We start from the raw sequence: 20,996 nt of genomic DNA, 5'->3' as shown, positions 1-20,996 counted from the left end.
ACACACACTCACTCTCTCTCACACACACACACACTCTCTCTCTCTCACACACACACACACACACACACACACACACACACACGTCAACATGGGCCACGGCCTTTCATCGTTTTCAGTTCTGAACAGTATTCCTCTGAGACAAAATTAGTCCGATTTATATCACGGAGTCGTGAGCCATTTCAAACTGCGTATGCAGCCGGTCAGTATTTCATTTATATTCAGTGACTCTCCTTTCATTTGATGGAATTGATTGAAACGGTTCCCTTCCTTTCTCCGGCCACAGATAGGAGAAGATTGTTGCTTGGATGTAGCGGGAAGCTTGCTTGGCATAGGTTCAAGACTGGGGATTTCACTACTCCACAGTAAAGACATTCACATCTGGAGCATCGATTCCGACGGAGTCATATGGAATTGTATCAGGACTGACTTGGTTATCGACATTAAAGGTGAGGAGTTGATCCATTTTCTAATTCTCATGTTCTTGTCAGTGCATTCCTCTCCACCACTTAATGATATTTGCTTTAGCAATGTGAACCCAAGGCAATAATGCTCTCCTTTCCATCCTCTCGACACCAGTTTGGACTGAGCTGCAGTGTTTATGCAAGTTCTACTTTAAAACACAAACCAATATCAGATAGGTAATTTTTTTAAAAGTAGGGAATGATGGTGTTCCCTATAGGCGACTGTTTGGTAGGGTTAGTGCATAATTTGTTAGTTTAAGGGATGTGTTGATATAATTTGTTTTATTAATCATTAACCAAATACAGTCATTGAATTGTGAGATTTAATTTAATTACAGTTTGTAAATATGTCACTCATTCCTTTCATTAGGAAGTATGTCATTATCTAACTTCAGGAAAGGCATTAAATGATTTACTGGGAGGGGGGTGCAATTAATGTGGAAATCCTTATAAAATGCTTAGTTCATAGTCAGTGAAATCACAGAGTATATTATTTCAGCACATAAATGACTCTTCATCTGCATTCACAAATCAGTATTACTTTTTTAAGTGAAAAATCTCAACCTGGAGAAAAGGAAACGTCCTTCTGGGTGTACCCTAAAATGGGAATAGAATTTGCATCTTTTTTAACATAATGTAATTTTCAGAGATGGCATGCAAGATGGTGTTCTAGTGTAATCTAGACCCTTCAGATTCGCACCTACTAAAAGTAAAGGGAATTTTAGCCACAATCCTGTCAATTTTTCTTTACTTCACACCTGCCACTGAGAAGCTGGAAGGCCAGTAGCACGTCAGAGAGCCCAAGCGTGCTGCACGAGGCGTCAGTAGCTGGGAGAAGAATCAACAACTCAAGGAGCATTCACAAGATTTTAGTCACAATGAAAGCTTGGCTCTTCTGTAAGCAGGTGCTCATTGATGAAAGCTTAAGTCGGAACATTATGTCAATAAGCCTTAAAAGGTGTAATCTCCGTTTTTTTTTCCCCAAGGAGGTCAGCATTATGACAAGAACCAAACCATTCTCAGCACATTTGATGAGGTTCGGCCAACGCAGAGGTGGGACCTGGATATCGTTTGATTCTTTCAAGGTGGAAACAGAAATGAAAAATCGTGAAGCACTTTCTAAGCACTGTGCATAAGTTGTCTACTGTCAGTGCAATGTAATATTTTCAAAGTAAATTCAGTAACAACTGCCATCTGCTTTTTGTTACATTATAATCTTTGTAAGGTCATAAGCATTCTTACATTTAGTTCATGCGTTGGGAACTGGCTGTTTTTGTTTAACTGAGAAAATCTCATTCCTGGTGCAAAATATGCTGAAACATTTTTAAATACTATTTATAATTGACTAACCCTGCTCACTGGTTTTACTGAACACTGGAAATCTCTTCAGGAAATGGGTATAATAACTTCTCTGGCAAATTAATGCATTGGGATGAAGATACAGTTTTGCAACGATCCCCGCTTGACATTGTAATTGCTGTTGATGGTGGGTCATAAATATGAGGTTATTCATGCAGAATTGAATATCCGTAATATTGGATGTTCGTAACTGTGCTTGTGCTACCTTGGTTTGTACAAACCATTAAAAGTTCAGGATGTATTTTTGGTGTGAGAGATGGATGTTTGATTTGCTCTGCACAGATTACTACTGTGATGGTTCTGTGTTTTTTTTTTGGAAAAGAAATTGAAAATGAGAATTGGTGTTAAAGTTTTAAGAACCTTTTTTTTTGCAAGTGGTTCTAGTTCCTTATTATGACTTTCACTTTGTGGCTGAATTTTGAACTTTGGTTCGATTTAAAATCCAACCCTTTTATCATTTGCATTGAAAAAAGCTTTTGAACAACTGTGATACAGTTGCTGGCCAACACAGCCACAATTTGCAAATATACAGATTTTAAAAAGTAAATTTCATATTGACCACCTGAAGACAATTTAACATGGTGATGTGTATATCATATCATCACTAGTATCTTTGTAGGATGTTGAGAGTTGTTATGGGCAGGCCCAGCAATTCCTTCTATGTTACGGAGACAGTGGATGTTCAAATGACGATATTGTTTGATAAATTGCATCAGGGATCATCATAAACACTTTCACCTTAAAGGTTTTGTAACCTTTTAATCACTCATACATTTCTTTTTGTACTTTAGCAAATGAACTGGGGGCTGTATTATCTTTAATATTGGGTATGATGGTACTTTACCTTTATTATCCTCTTCCTCATTTTTATCAACTCAACTATTTCAACACTTGTTTGTGCCGTAAACTCGGATAAATACTTGTATAACCATCTTATTTAGAGTTATTTTGGTAAATGAAAAACAGACAATATTTTATTTCCATTTCACTGTACAGTACATAGTTGCTACGATCAGCGACAGTACTACTGTGTTTGTTGTTTTGAAATGCTTATGCAAAAGCTGCAAAATAAAATAATTCATTCTCCACTCCTGTTGATTACAGTCTTCCCTCGTGCATGACCTCCTTCCATTTTCAGGAAAGCCTGGGGTACTGCAGAAAATGCGAAGAGCTGCTCAACAACTGGTCGGATCTGAAACACGAGAGAGAAGGTTATAAAGGAATTACCTCTGGCAATTATTCGTTGCCTCAAACCAACAAAATAACTGCACAACAAAAGCTAAAGCTTGAATATAAAGCTCATCTTTTATCATTGGCTCCATGCAGTGCTTTCCTGAAACACTTAACTTGCTTCAGCAGATCAATGCGTCATGCCAGTAACAATTGAGAATTGGGGCCGTAAGGGTGCATCTGGTTTGGGCAACATGTACGCCGTCCCATAAAGTAATAGATATGCACTCAGTGGCCATTTTATTAGACACCTGTACCTAATAAAGTGGCCACTGAGTGTGTTTCTGGTCTTCTGCTGCTGTAGCCCATACACTTCAAGGTTCGACTTGTGCGTTCAGAGATGCTCTCCTACACAGCTTTGCTGCAGTGCGTGATTATATGAGTTACTGTCGCCAGATTGAACCAGACTGGATACAATAGGGTCTTCCAAGAGACTGTGTGGTAGGGAAACTGTCGGCAGCTTCTAGATTAAGTTACATGCTCATTTTCTTCTGACTTCTCTTATTAACAAGGCATTGTCGCCCACAGAATTGCCGCTAACTGGATGTTTTTGTTGCTTACACCATTCTCCGTAAATATTTTAGGCTTTTGTGCGTGAAAATCCCAGGAGATCAGAAGTTTCTGAGATACCTGAAACTCCCTGCATTTCGTGATCAAAGTCACTTAGATCACATTCCTTCCCCATTCCGATGTTTGGTCTGAACAACATCTGAGTCTCCTGACATGTCTGCATGCTCTTATGCATTGAGTTGCTGCCACATGATTGACTATTTAGGTAGCTGCATTAATGAGTACGTGAATCTAAACTGGCCACTGAGTATATCTCTTGCTGGTTTCTCAACATTGCACAATGGTCACCAGTTGGCATGGTGTTGCTTCACTAATTCAACTCTACTGTGGTTTATACCTGTCCCAGGACTTATTATTAATCCAGCTGACAAAAATAGCTATTAGAACTTTCAAATCTTTACCTTGATAATTAAATACTAAGTGCTGATATTCTGCCTGGATGTGCTGTTATGCAGAGCTCCTAATGCCACAGTAAATTGGGTAAATTGATTTATTATTGTCACACGTACTGAGGTATGGTGAAAAACTTTTGTTTTGCACGCCGTCCATGGAGATCAATTCAATATAACTGCGCCTTGAAGTGGTACAAGTGAAAACAATAACAAAATGAAGAATAAAGAGTTACAGAGAAAGTGCAGGCAAGACAATAAGATGAAAGACCATAACAAGATAGATTATAAGGTTCAGTCCATCTTACGGAATGTAATATTTTTCTAACATTTCATTATTTAACTTGCATTATTATCATAAACAAGAGAAGATCTGCAGATGCTGGAAATCTAAACAACACATACACAAAATGCTGGAGGAACTCAGCAGGCCAGGCAGCTTCTATGGAAAGGGTAAACAGTCTTCGGGATTGGAGAAAAAAAGATGAGAAGTCAAGAGTAAGAAGGTGTTGGGGGGGGGGGGAGAGGAAGAAGTACAAGGTGATGGGTGAAATTGAGGGGCAGGGGGTGAAGTAGAGAGCTGGGAAGTCAATTGGTGAAAAAGATAAAGGGTTGGAGAAGGGGGAATCTGATATGAGAGGTTCAGAAAACCATGGGAGAAAGGGAAGGGGTGGAAGCATCGTAAGGAGGTAAGAGGCAGGTAAGGAGATGAGGAGAGAGAGGGAAATGGGAATGGAGAATTGTGATGCGGGGCGGGGGGTGCCATTACCAGAAGCTCAAGAAATTGATGTTCATGCCATTGGACTGCTGGAAATTTACACCAGAGAGTTAGTAATGGAGGACAAAGAAATGGCAGAAGAACCTTATAAGTATTTTGTATTAGTCTTCACTATAGAAGACATTATGCCAGAAATTTGAGAGTGTCAGGAGCAGAAATGAGTGTAGATGCTATTACCAGGGAGAAGTCCTGAAGGTGGATGAGTCACCTGGACCAGAAGAAATCAGAGGTACAAAGCGACTTGGGAGTACTTGTGCAGGATTCCCTAAAGGTTAATGTGCAGCTTGAGTCAGTGATAAGGAAGACAAATGCAATGTTAGTATCCATTTCGAGAGGGCTAGAATATAAGAGTAAGGATGTAATACCGAGTCTTTATAAGGCATTGGTCAGACCACATGGAACATTGTGAGAAAATTCGTCCCCTTTTCAAAGATTTTCTGGCATTAGAGAGATTTCAGAGGAGGTTCACAAGTTATTCTGGAAATGAAAGGGTTAACATATGCCTCTGGGCTTGCACTCACTGGAGTTTGGGAGAATGAGGGGGATCTCATTGAAATGTAACAAATTTTGAAAGGCCTAGATAGAGTGGATGTGGAAAGGATGTTTTCCATCATGGTGAAGTCTAGGACCAGAGGGTACAGCCTCAAAATGCAGGGATCTCCCTTTTAGAACAGAGATAAGGAGGGATTTCTTTAGCTCGAAGGGTGGTGAATCTGTGGAGTTCATTTCCACAGACAGATATGGAGGCCAAGTCATTGGGTATATTTAAAGCGGAAGTTAATAGGTTTTAGATTAATAAGGGTGTCAAGGGTTATGGGGAGAAGGCAGGAAAATGGGGTTGAGAGGGTTGATAAATCAGACATGATGGAATGGTGGGACAGACTCAATGGGCCAAATGGCCTAATTCTGCTCCTGTATCTTATGGTGCAAATAGAATATGCATGTGCCAACTGCTGCTCACATTGGTGGAGAGCTAGTTGATAGACTGTATAGCATTAAAGCAATGGGCAACTATGTGCTGATTGAACATTGCCTGGGTTGTATTCACTGAGCCCCAATTCCTGCTCTCTTCACTGGTGGTGAGCATGCAGGTGATGATAGTAACTTCACCGTTTTAAAAAAAAAAGCAGGAAAAATATTTTTTCTACAAAAATGCCACTCATGAACGAAGTCTTACACAAAGCTATCAACCAGGAAAGACTGGCAGGGTTTCATCCAATGTCCCTTAGAAAGACAGGCAAAATTCAGCAAGGCAATGATGTTCACAGAAATCGTCCTCAATTTCTTAAGAAAGAAACCAAAAGCACAATGATTTTGTGGCAAGCAAAGAACTAGTGATAAAGATGTAGTAGATGTCACGATTACGGTCTCTCAAACAAGCATGTGAGAACATACCAGAATGCTACTAGTGGAGTAATTGTACACAAACATCAGAAGCAGTGGCTAAAAGAACAAGAACTTTTCTGAACAGTATGTTCTGAGTCCTGTCCCATCCTCTTCCCCATTGCCCTCCAACCCAGGGATAACATCAGACCATTGTTTGCATAAACAATTTAGTTTTGAGATCAGGGACTCTGTCAAAACTTAAAACCATCAAGAAGTCTGATTAATAGTGCAGGTAAATCAAGTTGTGGAAAAGACAAAACCAGGCTAAGCAAAGATGTAATTAAAGAGACACACGTCTCCACATTGGAACACCATATACCCATGATCACAGGGCACCTATCAATCCACCAGGTGCCTATGATCTGGAAGGTGCCTCTCTACAAGTCTTTTGCTCCAGTTATAGAAAGCCCTGGTTAAATGTCACCTGAAATATCGCGTATAGGTCTGGTCTCTGCCAAAGGAAAGAGGCATCCACGTCTGAATGGTGACTAGGATCCGCTACAATTCTCCTACTGAAGCAGCAGGTCTACAGCAGATGCTATCTTATTGGCTCTTCACACAACCCTGGGACATCTGGACAGCAAAAGTGCATACATCAGGATGCTCTTTATCCATTACAGCTTGGCATTTAACGCCATCATCTCCTCCAAACTATTCAATAAGCTCGGCCATCAATACCCCCTTGTGCTATTGGATCCTGGATTTCCTCACTTGTAGACCCCAGTCAGTTCAGATTGGCAAAAACATCTCCTCCACAATCTCCATCAGCACAGGAGCACCACAGGAATTAATCCCCCTGCTCTACTCACTCTACACCTATGTCTGTGTGGCTAAGTACAGCTCCAACATCATATGCAAGTTTGCTGACAACACCACGGTTATGGGCTGTATCAAAGGGGTGATGAATCAAGACTGAACACTTGGCTGAGTGGTGTAATAACAACCACCTCTCACTCAATGTCAGTGAGACCAAGGAGCTGCTTGTAGACTTCAGAAAGGGAAACCAGAGGTCCATGAGCCAGTAATCATCTGAGGATCAGAGGTGGAGAGGGTCAGAAACTTTAAATTCCTGGGTGTCACTATCTCAGAGGACCTGTCCTGGATCCATCATATAAATATAATTGCGAAGAAAGCACGATAGTGCCTCTACTTCCTCAGGAGTCTGTGGAGATTCAGCACGTCATCAAAAACCTTGGCAAACTTCTATAGATGTGTGGTGGAAAGTGTGCTGACCGGCTGCATTTTGGCCTGATATGGGAACACCAATGCCTTTGCACAGAAAATCCTACAGAAGGTAGTGGATTCGGCCCAGTACATCACAGGTAAAACCCTCCCAACCACTGAGCACATCTACATGAAACATTGCAGTAGAAAAGCAGCATCCATCATCAGAGATCCTCACCACCCAGGCCATGCTCTTTCCTCACTGCTGCCATCAGGTAGAAGGTACAGGTGCCTCAGGATTCACACCACCAGATTCCAGAACAGATACTACCCCTCAACCATCAGGCTCCTGAACAAAAGGGGATACTCATTTAAAGACTATTATATTGTTATTTTATGTATTTATTCCTATTTATTTATATCAGCATTTGCACATTTTTTTTTACAGTTAACAGTTCCTGATGTTTACGTTACTGTTCTCTAGATTTGCTAAGTATAACCCACAGAAAAAGAATCTCAGGGTTTTATGTGGTGAATGTATGTACTCTGATAATAAATTGATCCTTTGACTACTTTGTATTTGCTTGTAGGGGCTGTAGCAAAGGTTACTACAATACTCCCTGAGATGATCAATTACGTAGGTTTTTGGGTCTTGACTGTGCTGCAGTGATAGCCTACACATAGAGGTCACTGTGCTATTGTGACACACAGATTCCAGGGCATTGAAGCATAATTGCCTGAGACAAGAGGATATCATCCAAAATTGTACTCCATTCCAAAGCTGCACAGTAGAAAAACTGGCCAGAGGTAGAACCGGGGACAGTATGCAGCAGTCGAGCAGCCGACTTACACTCTGGCCTGGATTTCCCTCACTTATGAGCCAGCTTTTCTGAATGCAGTGGCTCCTAAAGGAGGCCAATTGGGATGCTGATACTGGGCTTCTGAAAGTGTTTTCAAGACATGGGAAGGCTCAAAAGGCTTCCAATTCGTATCTCTGGGCAGAAATGCATGGCCAGCACAACTGATGAAGGAACGTGCTCTCCTTCCTACCTCCAGTGACCCATGTTGTAACCCACCCGGTAAACTGAGAGGGTCTCGTTTCACACAGGCTGACAATGGGGGTGGGGAAAGATGGGAAGGGGTGGGAAAACAGAGCCAAAGTGGCAAGAGACAGAAGAGAGAGCAAGGTTAAAAGAGAGGAGAGGGAGGGAAAGACAAGAGAAGAGCGAGAAAGGGAAACACAGGAGAAGGGAGAGCGATGGAAAGATGAGAGCGGAGAGGGAGGGAAGGATGAGAAGAGAGGGAGGGAATGACAAGAGAAGATAAAGAGGGAGAGAAAGAAAGTGAAAGAAAGACAATAGGCATGAGGAAAGAGAAAATGTTAAATAGGGTTATTAGCACAGTAGGCATGAGCAAAGAGAAAACTTTACAAAGGGTTATTAGCTGCTGTTCAGTAAGGACTGCATTGCCACCTATTGGACAAGAGCTGTTAGTTGCAGTAAAGCTGTACAACACATCACTCATAAATGAAAGAAGTTCATTTAATGATTTCCTTTCGTGAAGAAACTCTCCAGCGCATTTCATTTGACATTCACATTCAGTAAGACTAAACCAGGCCATGATTCCAATCAGCTTTGATGAAAAGTTGTTAGTTAGCTAGCTGCTAATAAACTGCGATTCTTTTAACACTTCAGAGTCACACAGTTATAGAGCACTACAATGCAGAAACAGGCCCTTCTACCCATCTAGTCAGTGCCAAACTGTTGTTCTGCCTAGTCCCAACAATCTGCACCTGGACCTTAGCCCTCCATACCCTTCCTATCCATGTGCATATTCAAACTTCCCTCAAATGTTCCAATCAAACTTGCATCCACCACTTCCTCTGGCGGCTCGATCCACACTCAAGTTCAAGTTTACTGTCATTCAACCAAACAAAATGACGTTTCTCCAGACCAAGATGCACAATGCAGTAATGTAACTCACACATACAACACAAAGTAATATTATGACAAATAAATTAACAAATAATAAGGTGTGAATACAGCGCCTCCAAAAAGTATTCCCCCACCCCACCCCCCCCGGAAGTTTTCATGTTTTATTGTTTTACAACACTGAATCACAGTGGATTTAATTTGGGTTTTTTTTTACACTGATCAACAGAAAAAGACTCTTTTTGTGTCAAAGTGAAAACAGATCTCTACAAAGTGATCTAAATTAATTACAAATATATAACACATAATAATTGATTGCGTAAGTATTCACCCCCTTTAATATGACGCACCAAATCATCACTGGTGCAGCCAATTGGGTTTAGAAGTCACATAATTAGTTAAATGGAGATCACCTGTGTGCAGTCGCGGTGTTTCAGTTGATTGGAGTAAAAATACACCTGTGTCTGGAAGGTCCGACTGCTGGTGAGTCAGTATCCTGGCAAAAACTACACCGTGAAGACAAAAGAACACTCCAAGCAACTCCATTAAAAAAAGTTATTGAAAAGTACAAGTCAGGAGATGGATACAAGAAAATTTCCAAGTCACTGAATATCCCTTGGTGTACAGTTAAGTCAATCATCAAGAAATGGAAAGAATATGACACAGTTATAAACCTGCCTAGAGCAAGCCATTGTCAAAAACTGAGTGGCCATTCAAGAAGGGGACTAGTGAGGGAGACCACCAAGAGACCTATGACGACTCTGGAGGAGTTACAAGCTTCAGTAACTGAGATGGGAGAGACTGCACATACAACAACTGTTGCTCGGGTGATTCACCAGTCACAGCTTTATGGGAGAGTGGCAAAGAGAAAGAGGCTGTTTAAAAAAAATCTCATATGAACTCTCAGCTAGAGTTTGCCAGAAGACATGTGAGAGATGTTGAAGTCAGCTGGAAGAAGGTTCTATGGTCTGATGAAACCAAAATTGAGCTTTTCAACCATCAGACTAAATGCTGCATTTGGTGTAAGCCAGACACTGCACATCATCAAAAACACATCATCCCTAGGAAAGCCTGATGCAGTCTGAAAGAGAACTGTAATTTGGGAGACTATTTGTTTTCCAGCAAGACAATGGTTCCAAGCATAGAGCCAAAGTTACACAGGAATGGATTAAAAACAACAAAGTTAATGTCCTGGAGTGGCCAAGTCAGAGTCCAGACCTCAATCCAACTGGGAATTTGAGGCCAGACTTGAAAAGGGCTGTTCACTCATGATCCCCATACAATCTGACAGAGTCTGAGCAGATTTGTAAAGAAGAATGGGGAACAATGGCAGTGTGCAGATGTGCAAAGCTGATAGAGACCTATCCACACAGGGGTGAATACTTATGCAATCAATTATTTTGCGTTTTGTATTTGTAATTAATTTAGATCACTTTGTAGAGATCTGTTTTCACTTTGAAACAGAAGAGTGTTTTTCTGTTGATCAGTGTCAAAAAAGTCAAATTAAATCCACTGTGATTCAATGTCATAAAACAATAAAACATGAAAACTTTCGGGCGAGGGGGGGGAATACTTTTTATAGGGCACTATACAAATTAAAAAGTAAACAATATAACAGAGCTGGCATTCCATACATGATGAGGGTGCTCCTGTAAAAATTGGTTAGAATGGGGGGGGGGGGGGAAGCTTTGCTCACCTCAATCTCCTTAGCAAGTGGATATGTTGCTGTGCTTTCTTGACGAAAGAAGTGGTATTGAGGGAGAAGGTGAGAAATGGTGCTCCTAACTCTCTTCACAGAAGAGCTGGTCATGTGCGCTGAGGGGTCAGGCTGCACCTTTCTGAAGTCCACAATTACCTCTTTGGTCTTGTCCATGTTGAGACTCGAGTTGTTGTGCTCACACCACCATCCCAGCTGCCCTTCCTCCTCTACGTACGCCGTCTTGGCGGTGCCGCTGATGACATCAGCCACTGTTGTGTCATCAGAGAATTTGATTCCGTTTGAGCTACATCATGCAGCGCAGTCATGCGCCAGCAGTACGGACAGCGTGGCTGAGCATACAGCCCGGGGGTACCAATGCACAGCGTAATGGAGCTAGAGATACAACTGCCAACACGGACAGACTGGGGCCTTTCCGTCGAGAAATCCAAGCTCCAGTTACAGAGAGAGGTGCTGAGACCCAATGTGGACAGTTTACCCACCAGCTTCTGAGGGGTGATTGTATGAAATGCCAAGCTGAAGTCGATAAACAAAATCCCGGCGGGTGAAGCACCATTTCCAGGCAAGTCAGGAGAAAGTGGAGGGCAGAGGCTACGTGGAACACTCAGTGGAACGTTCTGAGCGATAAGCGATCTGGAAAGAGTTCAATGTAGCAGGAAGATGGAATTTAGTATGATCCAAACCAGCCTTTGAGAGAACTTTGTCATTGTTGAGGTGAGTGGCGCTGGACAGTAGTCATTAAGGCAAGTTACTGTCACCCTCTTGGGCAGGAGGATAGCGGGCAGCTTGAAGTCTACAGGGACAGTGGACTGTTCCAGCGAGATGTTGAAGGTGTCTGTTCGAACGTCTGTTAACTGGGCTGCTCAATCCCTCAGCACCCAACCAGGTATGTTATCAGGCCCCACAGCTTTACGTGGGTTGACCCTGGCTAGGGTCTTTCTCTCATCTGTAGCGAGTGTCTGCTGCTCAGGGGGAAAGGAGGGCCTTCCTCACTGGCACATCGTTCTGTGCATCGTCTCACTGCCCTCTGAGTGAAGGTGGCCCCCCCATGTTCCCCTTAAATATTTCACCTTCCACCCTTAGTCCATGACCTCTCGTTCTAGTCTCACGCACAACCTCAATGGAAAAAGCCTGCCTGCATTTACCACTATCTATACGCCTCATCATTTTGTATACCTCCATCAAAGCTTTCCTCATTCTCTGATGCTCCTAACCTATTCAACCTTTCCCGAAAACTCAAGTCCAAGTCCCGGCAATGTCCTTGTCAGTTTTCTCTGCACTCTTTCAATCTTATCGATATTTTCCCTGCAGGTGGCTGACTGCACACGATACTCCAAATTCAGTGTACCTGATGTCTTTTCCAACTTCAACATAACATCCCAACTGCTGTACTCAGTTCTCTGGTTTATGAAGATCAATGTGCCAAAACTTCTCTTTATGACCTTATCTACCTGTGACACTGCTTTCAAGGAATTATGGATCTGTATTCCCAGAGCCTCTGTTCTCCCACACTCATCAGTGCCCAACTGTTAACCGTCTAAGCCCCACCCCAGTTGGTACTCCCAAAAGTGAAACACCTCACACTTCTCTGCATTAAATTCCAACTGCCATTTTTCAGCCCATTTTTCCAGCTGATTCACATCCTGCTGTAAGCTTTGGTAGCCTTCTTGACTGTATTACTGGAGATATTCAGACATTCATTGTGCTTGACAGTTTTGACAGGCAGCAAAGCAGGAAAACAAGAATATAGGAGTGAGACAGTGTCCCCTAATCATGGCAGATCAACACCGGCCTCAACTCCTTTGCCAGTTGCCCAGAACACTCAATTCCTCAATCTTTCAATTATTTATCTATCTCCAACTTAAATTATGTTAATGATCAGACTCACAGATGCAGAATTTCAGGCATCCACTTTCCACTGAGAAATAAATGTTTCCAGACCTCAGTTTTAAGCGACATCCCTCTATCTTGTAGCGTAGGCTCCAGATGCATAAACTCTCCTACTTGTGAGATCTTTCAGGTCCCAATCTGAAACATTCACAGTCCATTTTCCTCCGTAGATGCTACCTGACCTGCTGAGTTCCTGGCTTGTTTGTGTGCCGCCCTTCATAATAATGGCCAACATGCGCCTTTTGTCTTCTTAACCACTTGTGAATCCTGCCTGCTAACCTTTCATAATTCCTGCAGTCGAACACATTGGTTCCTCTGAACATCACGTGTAGGCAAAATGGAGACTTCGTATCTGCAAGAGGAAATTTTAAGCTATAGGTGACTAAAGCTGGTGATTATGATCAGTGAGCCTCTGCCAATAAAATCCAGGCTATCATACATTTCCCTCTACACGGATGGTGGCCTCTCAGAGCCTCCAGCAGACCCAACCATTATTTCAGATGTTTTGCTCATTTATACCACTGAAAGGTGCTGAACAGTCAAAATGTGCAATGCTTCAGATGAGGTATAGAGCTGGTTTTAAACGTTGAAGAAAAAATTTGGTCTTTACTTCCTTTAAAATCTGATAAAGACTTGATATGCTGTCAATACTTTCTAGGGAATGATGGTTTCATTGAGTGGTCCTGTGACCACCCAGACCTGATGTTGAAGTCCAGGACAACCTGTCTCAGTGAGTATACTCTTTACATCCAAACCAGCTGAGCTCAGTCTGCAGGTTATGACTGTAGAACCAAGACCATCCCGTTGCACTCACATCCATCAACATGAAGTGTTTCGAGAGGCTCGTCATGAGGCATATCAAGACCCTACTGCCCTCCTCACTGGACCCCCTGAAGTTTGCGGACTGTCCCAACCGCTCAACAGACAACGCCATTGCCACCACCCTCCACCTGGCCCTAACCCAGCTGGACAATAAAAGTCACATATGTTCGGATGTTGTTCATAGACTTCAGTTCAGCATTCAACACAATCATCCCTCAGAAACTGATTGGAAAGCTGAGCCTACTGGGCCTGAACACCTCCCTCTGCATCTGGATCCTAGACTTGCTGACTGGGAGACCTCAGTCAGTCCGGATCAGGAACAGCATCTCCAACACCATCACACTGAGCACGGGGGCTCCCCAGGGCTGAGTGCTCAGTCCACTGCTGTTCACTCTGCTGACCCACGACTGTGCTGCAACACACAGCTCGAACCACATCATCAAGTTCGCCGATGACACGACCGTGGTGGGTCCCATCAGCAAGAACGACGAATCAACTTACAGAGAGGAGGTGCAGTGGCTAACAGACTGGTGCAGAGCCAACAACCTGTCTCTTAATGTGAACAAAACAAAAGAGATGATTGTTGACTTCAGGAGGGCACGGAGCGACCACTCCCCGCTGAACATTGACGGCTCCTCGGTAGAGATTGTTAAGAGCACCAAATTTCTTGTTCACCTGGCGGAGAATTTCACCTGGTCTCTCAACACCGGCTCCATAACAAAGAAAGCCCAGCAGCGTCTCTACTTTCTGTGAAGGCTGAGGAAAGTCCATCTCCCACCCCCCATCCTCACCACATTCTACAGAGGATGTATCGAGAGCATCCTGAGCAGCTGCATCACTGCCTGGTTCGGGAATTGCACCATCTCGGATCGCAAGACCCTGCAGCAGATAGTGAGGTCAGCTGAGAAGATCATCGGAGTCTCTCTTCCCACCATCATGGACATTTACACTACACTCTGCATCCGTAAGGCAAACAGCATTATGAAGGACCCCACGTACCCCTCATACAAACTCTTCTCCCTCCTGCCATCTGGGAAAAGGCACCGGAGCATTTGGGTTCTCACGACCAGACTATGTAACATTTTCCCCCAAGCTATCAGGCTCCTCAATACCCAGAGCCTGGACTGACACCTTACTGCCCTATTATCTTGTTTATTATTTATTGTAATGCCTGCATTGTTTTGTGCACTTTATGCAGTCCTGGGTAGGTCTGTAGTCTAGTGTAGTTTCTGTACTGTGTCATGTAACACCATGGTCCTGAAAAAACGCTCTCATTTTTACTACGTACTGTACCAGCAATTATGGTCGAAATGACAATAAAAGTGACTTGACATGACTTGACCCATAGCAGTGACCTCTAACCCAGTATCTGCAGTGAGCCAGAACCTACTGTAATTCAGTATAGTTTGACAGGTTCAGTAACAATGGGGAAGCTAAGGAGAGAGAAAAGAAACCTGTGCTCGGAGCAAAGGATGCTGCTTTTCTGGGAGCAGCCACTTTAATAGGAACAAGTGAATATTGTTTGATCAAAGATTCTGGGCATGGCGAAACAACTGGCTTGTTAGCTGTGACTTCCTCAGTCACTGGGGGCCAATGGCCATTCCACAGCCTGACTAACACCATAGTCTCCGGACAAAAGAGACTGCAGATGCTGGAATCCAAAACAAACAAAGGGAACACTGAAAAAGCTCAGAGAGTTTGCAGCATCTGCAGAGGCAAAAGGTGTAGGTCAACACCTTGTACTGAGACCCTGCATCCAAAACGCGAACACATTGCACGGATGCTGCTTGATCTGCTGAGGCCTCTTCCAGCCTTACAAAGTAAACGGATCCACTGACTGTACAATCAGAAATCAAGCCCAAACCACTCCCATTGTGTAAGGGTCACACAGGAGGCCCGGTGGCAACTGTAGAACAGTCATCTGCAGCACTGTGCAAAAGTCTTAGGCACATATACATAGCTGGGGTGCCTAAGACTTTTGCACAGTGCTGTATTTTCCAACATGGAGCAGTCTGGCGGGAATAGCGATGGTGGAGCGCTGGGGGAGGGGTGTGGATCAGGTGGCAGAGATGGAGTGCCAGGAGTGGGGTTGGTGGTGCAGGTGTAGACACACCAGGCAAGGTCATTTGATTCCAAATAACTGATTTATTGATCATTACAGAATGTCTCTCTGGTGCTTCCCACTCCCTCTCCTCCCCCTTCCCCTTTACCCAACCATGAATCCCCTCTTCCCACTCTCAGTACACAATAGAGACCCATATCGGAATCGGGTTTATCTTACCTCACATATGTCAGTAAATCTGTTTTTTTTGGAGTAGCAGTACAGTGCTATATAGAAAATTACTACAGTACTGTGCAAAATTCTTAGGCAGCCTAGCTTTTGCACAGTACTGTATCTAGTCACCTTTCTTCTGGCCCCATGTCTCTCCCATGTTTAAAAACCATTAACCGTGCAGTTTAGAATTGCCATTCCATCCATTCCCAACCAAGTCCTAGGGAGCATGTCCAAAATCATGACAATATGCTGCATTTGGAAAAAAATCTTCCCTCTTATATTTTTGCCAATTGTCTCCTAACTATTGTGCTAGGTACTTAACCTGCTTTGTATTTAGATGGGATAGAATGGAAGAAAGGCAAAGAAAGGATTGGAGCGGAAGAAATAGCATCAGTGAATGCAACTGCTCGAGACATCAGGCATCTGACTGTATAAGAATAACTGGGCAGTGGCTATCAACACATCTGTGTTACGTTTCACTTCTGCAATTGCCAATCCAATTTTCATCAACAATATGTTTGCAATCAGTCTGCGTCCGAAGGCCAGGGCGGGATAAGAGACATATGTGGGTGTCGGGCTGTCGGAGGGCACTGGGTCCTGGGATCAGTGAGTCGGAGAGCCTGGTGTTTGAGCTCTGGAGTTTGGGGGTCCCGTTACTGGCTCGTCTGGGGGTGGACACAGAAGATCAAAGCCTGAAAGCTGAGCAGAAGTCCCGATGGGTGAAGGCTAGAGACTGGAGGTCTGGAGACCTGCCCTAAGAGAGGATGACTGTCTGCATGTGTGGACCGGTGCGAGGGAGGAATGGGGCTTGTTTTGCTGCTGTTGTTTTCTGATGCTTATTCTGTTGACCTGCCAAGCATGGTGGGCATGCTATGTTGGCGCCAAAGCCCCCAGCACACCCTGTTTGAATTGCATTGGTTGCTGGCACAAACGATGCCTTTTATTTCTGTGCATTTCGATGCACATGTGATGAATTAATCTGAATCTGGATCAAAATGCTGTACACACTAAGTAAACAAGCCAAGCCCAAAAGCAGCCATTAACATCCTGAACTGAACTGTAATCCAGAAGAATGAGAGACGGCACGTGACTCAAATGCCGGCTCATTTCAGTTATGCAGTGACTCAACACAATTTACCCCTCACTGGTATATTTTAAAGCAATTATGCAGCGTAGAGGTTTTTGAAACTGCTGAATGGAATTTTCACTGTGTTTATCTCATACAGAACACAATACATTCACTTCATTCACTGCTATCCTTTCATTGTCCTGGTGTTGTTAAGGAATTAACCAAACTGAAAACTCTCCTACAACTAATTGGAAGTTGAGTGATGACAGTGAGTGGAACTGAGGTCCAAAAGAGCCGGCACATTACGGCTGCGATGTATACACTATCCACACCGTGCTCTGCTACAACTGACCAACACCCTACAAAACTGCAGCCTCTGCCGATCCGAAAGTGCATTGAAGCATCATAACCTCCAAATAGTCTAAATTTTTCTCCATATTTTTTCCTTGAATAAAGCTTGAAATAAGTAGAAGTAAACTGAAAAGGGCAATGCATCAAGACAGAGAGGGGCAACTCAAAGCTCCAAAGCTTCAAGTAAAATTTATTATCAGAGTACGTACATGTCACCGCATACAACCCTGAGAATCTTTGCCTTGCGGTCATACTCAGCAAATCTACAGAACAGTAACTGTAAACAGGATCAATAAAAGCAAGTGCATCGAAGACAACAAACTATGGAGATGCATCTATAAATAAATAGCAATAAATAACAAGAGCATGAAATGACAAGATAAAGAGTTCTTTGAGTGAGATCATTGGTTAGGGGAACATCTCAGTAGATAAGTGTAATTATCCTCAATTTGTTCAAGAGCCTGACGGTTGAACGACCAATCCAGAAGGTACATTATAAGATGGATGGTCCTGTCTCTGGAGAAACTACTTTCTAAAATATTCACTTTCAATATTTTGGCACCATTTTCGAGGGCATTATCTATTGGCCATCCTTAAATGCCTTAGAATGTGTTAAAAGGCCATCTTCTTGAACTGCTATAGTCCTCCTGAAGGAAGTAATCCCGCTGTGCCAATGGGTAGGGAGTTCCAGGATTCAGGTTCAGCAACAATGAAGAACCAGTGACACAGTTCTGTGCGAAAGTCTTAGCCACACACATATATAGCTAGAGTGCCTAAGACTTTTGTCAATGTGAAGTGGAGAGCAAGTTTGTAAATCCAGCAGGAGAAAAGCATGTTGGGAATGACAAGGGTGGAGTGCTGTGGGACAGGTGGCAGAGAAGGAGTGCCAATGGTGAGGAGTGCCACAGGTGCTAACATACCCAGCCCTGAAACACCATGCAAGGTCAATGATTCCAAACAAATGGTTTATTGATTATTACAGAATTATCGCTTCCTGCTCCCCCCACCTCTCTTCCTCTTATTCCAACCATGATTCCCCTCTCCCTATCACTTTCCCACTCTCAGTCCACAGTAGAGACCCACATCCGAATCAGGTTTATCAACACTCATGTCATGAAATTTGTTTTTTTTGTTGCAGCAGCAGTACAGTAAAATTACACCAGTACCATAAAAATGTCTTAGGCACCCTGGCTATGTATATAAGCCTCAGACTTTTACACAGTATTGTGTAGTTACAAGTCAGAGTGACGTGCAGCTGGGAGTGGATCTTCAAGTGGTGGTGTTGCATTGCACCTGCTGCCTTGGTCTTTCTAGGCAGTAGGAGCATGAGATGCTGTCAAGTTAGCCTGGGTGAGCAAGTGCAGCACATTCGTAGATGGTAGACACCACAGCTCGTGATGGAGGCGATGAATGGTTGTCAGCGGAGTGACAAAATGCCAGTCAAGTTAACTGCTTTGTCCTGGAGGGTATTGAGTTTTCCGATTGTTGAAGACTGCATGCATTCGTACAACTATTCTACTACTCTCCTGATTTGTGTCATATGTGCAGTAGAAGCACCTTGGGGCATCAGAAGCAAGTTACTTGCTAAATGTGATCCTGTTTCTGACCTGCCCTTGTAGCCACAGTACCTAGATAAGACCATTAGACATAGGCTATTTGGCCCATTGAGTCTGCTCCACCATTTCCCTCTCAGCCCCATTCTCCTGCCTTCTCGCTGACTCCTTTCACAGGCTGACTGACTTCTCAAGAAGCTATCAACCCCACTATAAATACGCCCAATGACCTGGCCTCCACAGCCATCTGTGGCAATGAATTCACCACCCTCTAGCTAATGAAATTCCTTTTATTCTCTGTTGTAAATTAATGTCTATTATGAGGTTGTGTCCTCTGATAGAAACATAGAAAATAGGTGCAGGAGTAGGCCATTCGGCCCTTCGAGCCTGCACCTCCATGATCATCCAACTGAGAACACTGTACCTGCTTTCTCTCCATACCCCCTGATCCCTTTAGCCACAAGGGCCATATCTAACTTCCTCCTAGACTCTGATCCTAGACTCCTACACCATACGAAACATCCTCTCTATCTAGGCTTTTCAACATTTGATAGGTTTCAATAAGATCCCAGCCTACCCACATTCTTCTGAACTCCAGCGAGTGCAGACCCACAGCCATTAAACATTCCTCATATGATAAGACTTTCACTCCCGGAATCATTTTCATGAACTTCCTTTGAACTCCCTCCAATGTCAGGAGACCCTTTCTTAGATGAGGAGCCCAAAACTGCTCACAATACTCTGAGTGAAGCCTCACCAGTGCCTTACACAGCCTCAGCACTACATCCTTGGTTTTATATTCCAGTCCTCTCAAAACAAATGCTCACATTCCATTTGCCTTCCTCACCAACGAACCAACGTGCAAACTAACCTTTTGTGAATCCTGCACAAGGAATCCCAAGCGTCTTTACACCCTGGGATTTTTGAGTTTTCTGCCCGTTTAGAAAACAGTCTATGCTCTTGTTCCTTCTACCAAAGTGCATGACTGTACACTCCCTGACCATGTTCCATCTGCCACTTCTCAGCCCATTCCCCTAATCTGTCTACGTCCTTCTGCTTCTTCAATGCTATCTGCCCCTCCACTTAGCTTCGTATCGCCTGCACACTTGGCTACAGAATTGACATATAATGTAAAAAGAAAAGTCTGGCTGGTCCAGTTGAGTGTCGCTCGATGGTATTCCCTTAGATATTGATGCAATAGCAATTAAACTTAAGTCAAGGGTAAGTGACTATATTCTCTTGTTCTGTGGATGGTCGTCGCTTGGAGTTTTTGTGGCAGAAATAGTACTTACTACTTATCAGCCCAAGTCTGAGTGCCATCTTGGTCTTGCTACATGTGACATGGACTGTTTTATTTGCTGAGGAGTTATAACAGGAATTGAATAGTGTACCATCATCAGTAAACATCACAGTGTCTGTACATGATTTTCCTCTGCCCCAGTAACGGGTAGATGTATGCTCCAAATGGAGTCAGAAGGTTCAAGAGTTGATCTCCAGTCTGCAACTGAAGCACATTTACCAGGCTGAACCAACAGGTGGCAGCATTGCCCAAGACTGCCAGTGGGTGAAGGATTTAAAATACCCATCTTAAATCCTGATGGGGGGGAGACAGTGATGGGAGCTGTGGTATAATGTCTCAGTGCCTTAGAAACTTAACTCTCTCAACCAGCAAGGCAATCATTTCTAATAACATACAATATCCTTTGCAGTAAGCTTAAAGGGATGCAGAAAGGGAGCAGAAATTAAAGCTACACGTCAAAATATCACCAGTAGCCTTTACCTTTTGAAAGATACAAACTGTAGTACGATTTCTTAGCCCTGAAATATGCAAGAAATTCACCTGCAGCCATATGGTAGTAAAGGAACCAGAAAATGCTTTTGTCCTAGAGAGAAGGTTAACTTACTTGACGGTTTTAAAAATTATGATGAGTTAAATGAGAAGAAGATGATTTCATTCACAGCAAAACCCAGAGTTGTGGCCCAGAGCAACATCCTCATTACTAATAGATCAAATTAGGAGAAATTTATTTACCCACGAGGTGATGAAATGA

The 20,996-nt window shown here is 43.2% G+C and overlaps 2 protein-coding genes across 2 annotated transcripts in view; one reads left to right on the top strand and one right to left on the bottom strand.

The window, feature by feature from the left end:
* Positions 1-2,908, top strand: part of crybg1a (crystallin beta-gamma domain containing 1a) — a 221,013-nt gene extending 218,105 nt beyond the window's left edge. Inside the window, exons 21-22 of the mRNA XM_059983490.1 lie at positions 284-446; positions 1,448-2,908. Coding sequence (XP_059839473.1) covers positions 284-446; positions 1,448-1,536 — 252 coding nt within the window. The 3' untranslated portion in view covers positions 1,537-2,908. The remainder of the gene's footprint in view (positions 1-283; positions 447-1,447) is intronic.
* The window catches only part of rtn4ip1 (reticulon 4 interacting protein 1), a 54,654-nt gene continuing 36,289 nt past the window's right edge, over positions 2,632-20,996 (bottom strand). The window contains exon 9 of the mRNA XM_059983018.1: positions 2,632-3,012. Coding sequence (XP_059839001.1) covers positions 2,899-3,012 — 114 coding nt within the window. The 3' untranslated portion in view covers positions 2,632-2,898. The remainder of the gene's footprint in view (positions 3,013-20,996) is intronic.

Source organism: Hypanus sabinus, chromosome 10 (assembly GCF_030144855.1).
Source record: "Hypanus sabinus isolate sHypSab1 chromosome 10, sHypSab1.hap1, whole genome shotgun sequence".
NCBI lineage: Eukaryota > Metazoa > Chordata > Chondrichthyes > Myliobatiformes > Dasyatidae > Hypanus > Hypanus sabinus.
The sequence above is the reverse complement of the archived record's forward strand: the minus strand, read 5'-3'. Positions and strand labels throughout refer to the sequence as shown.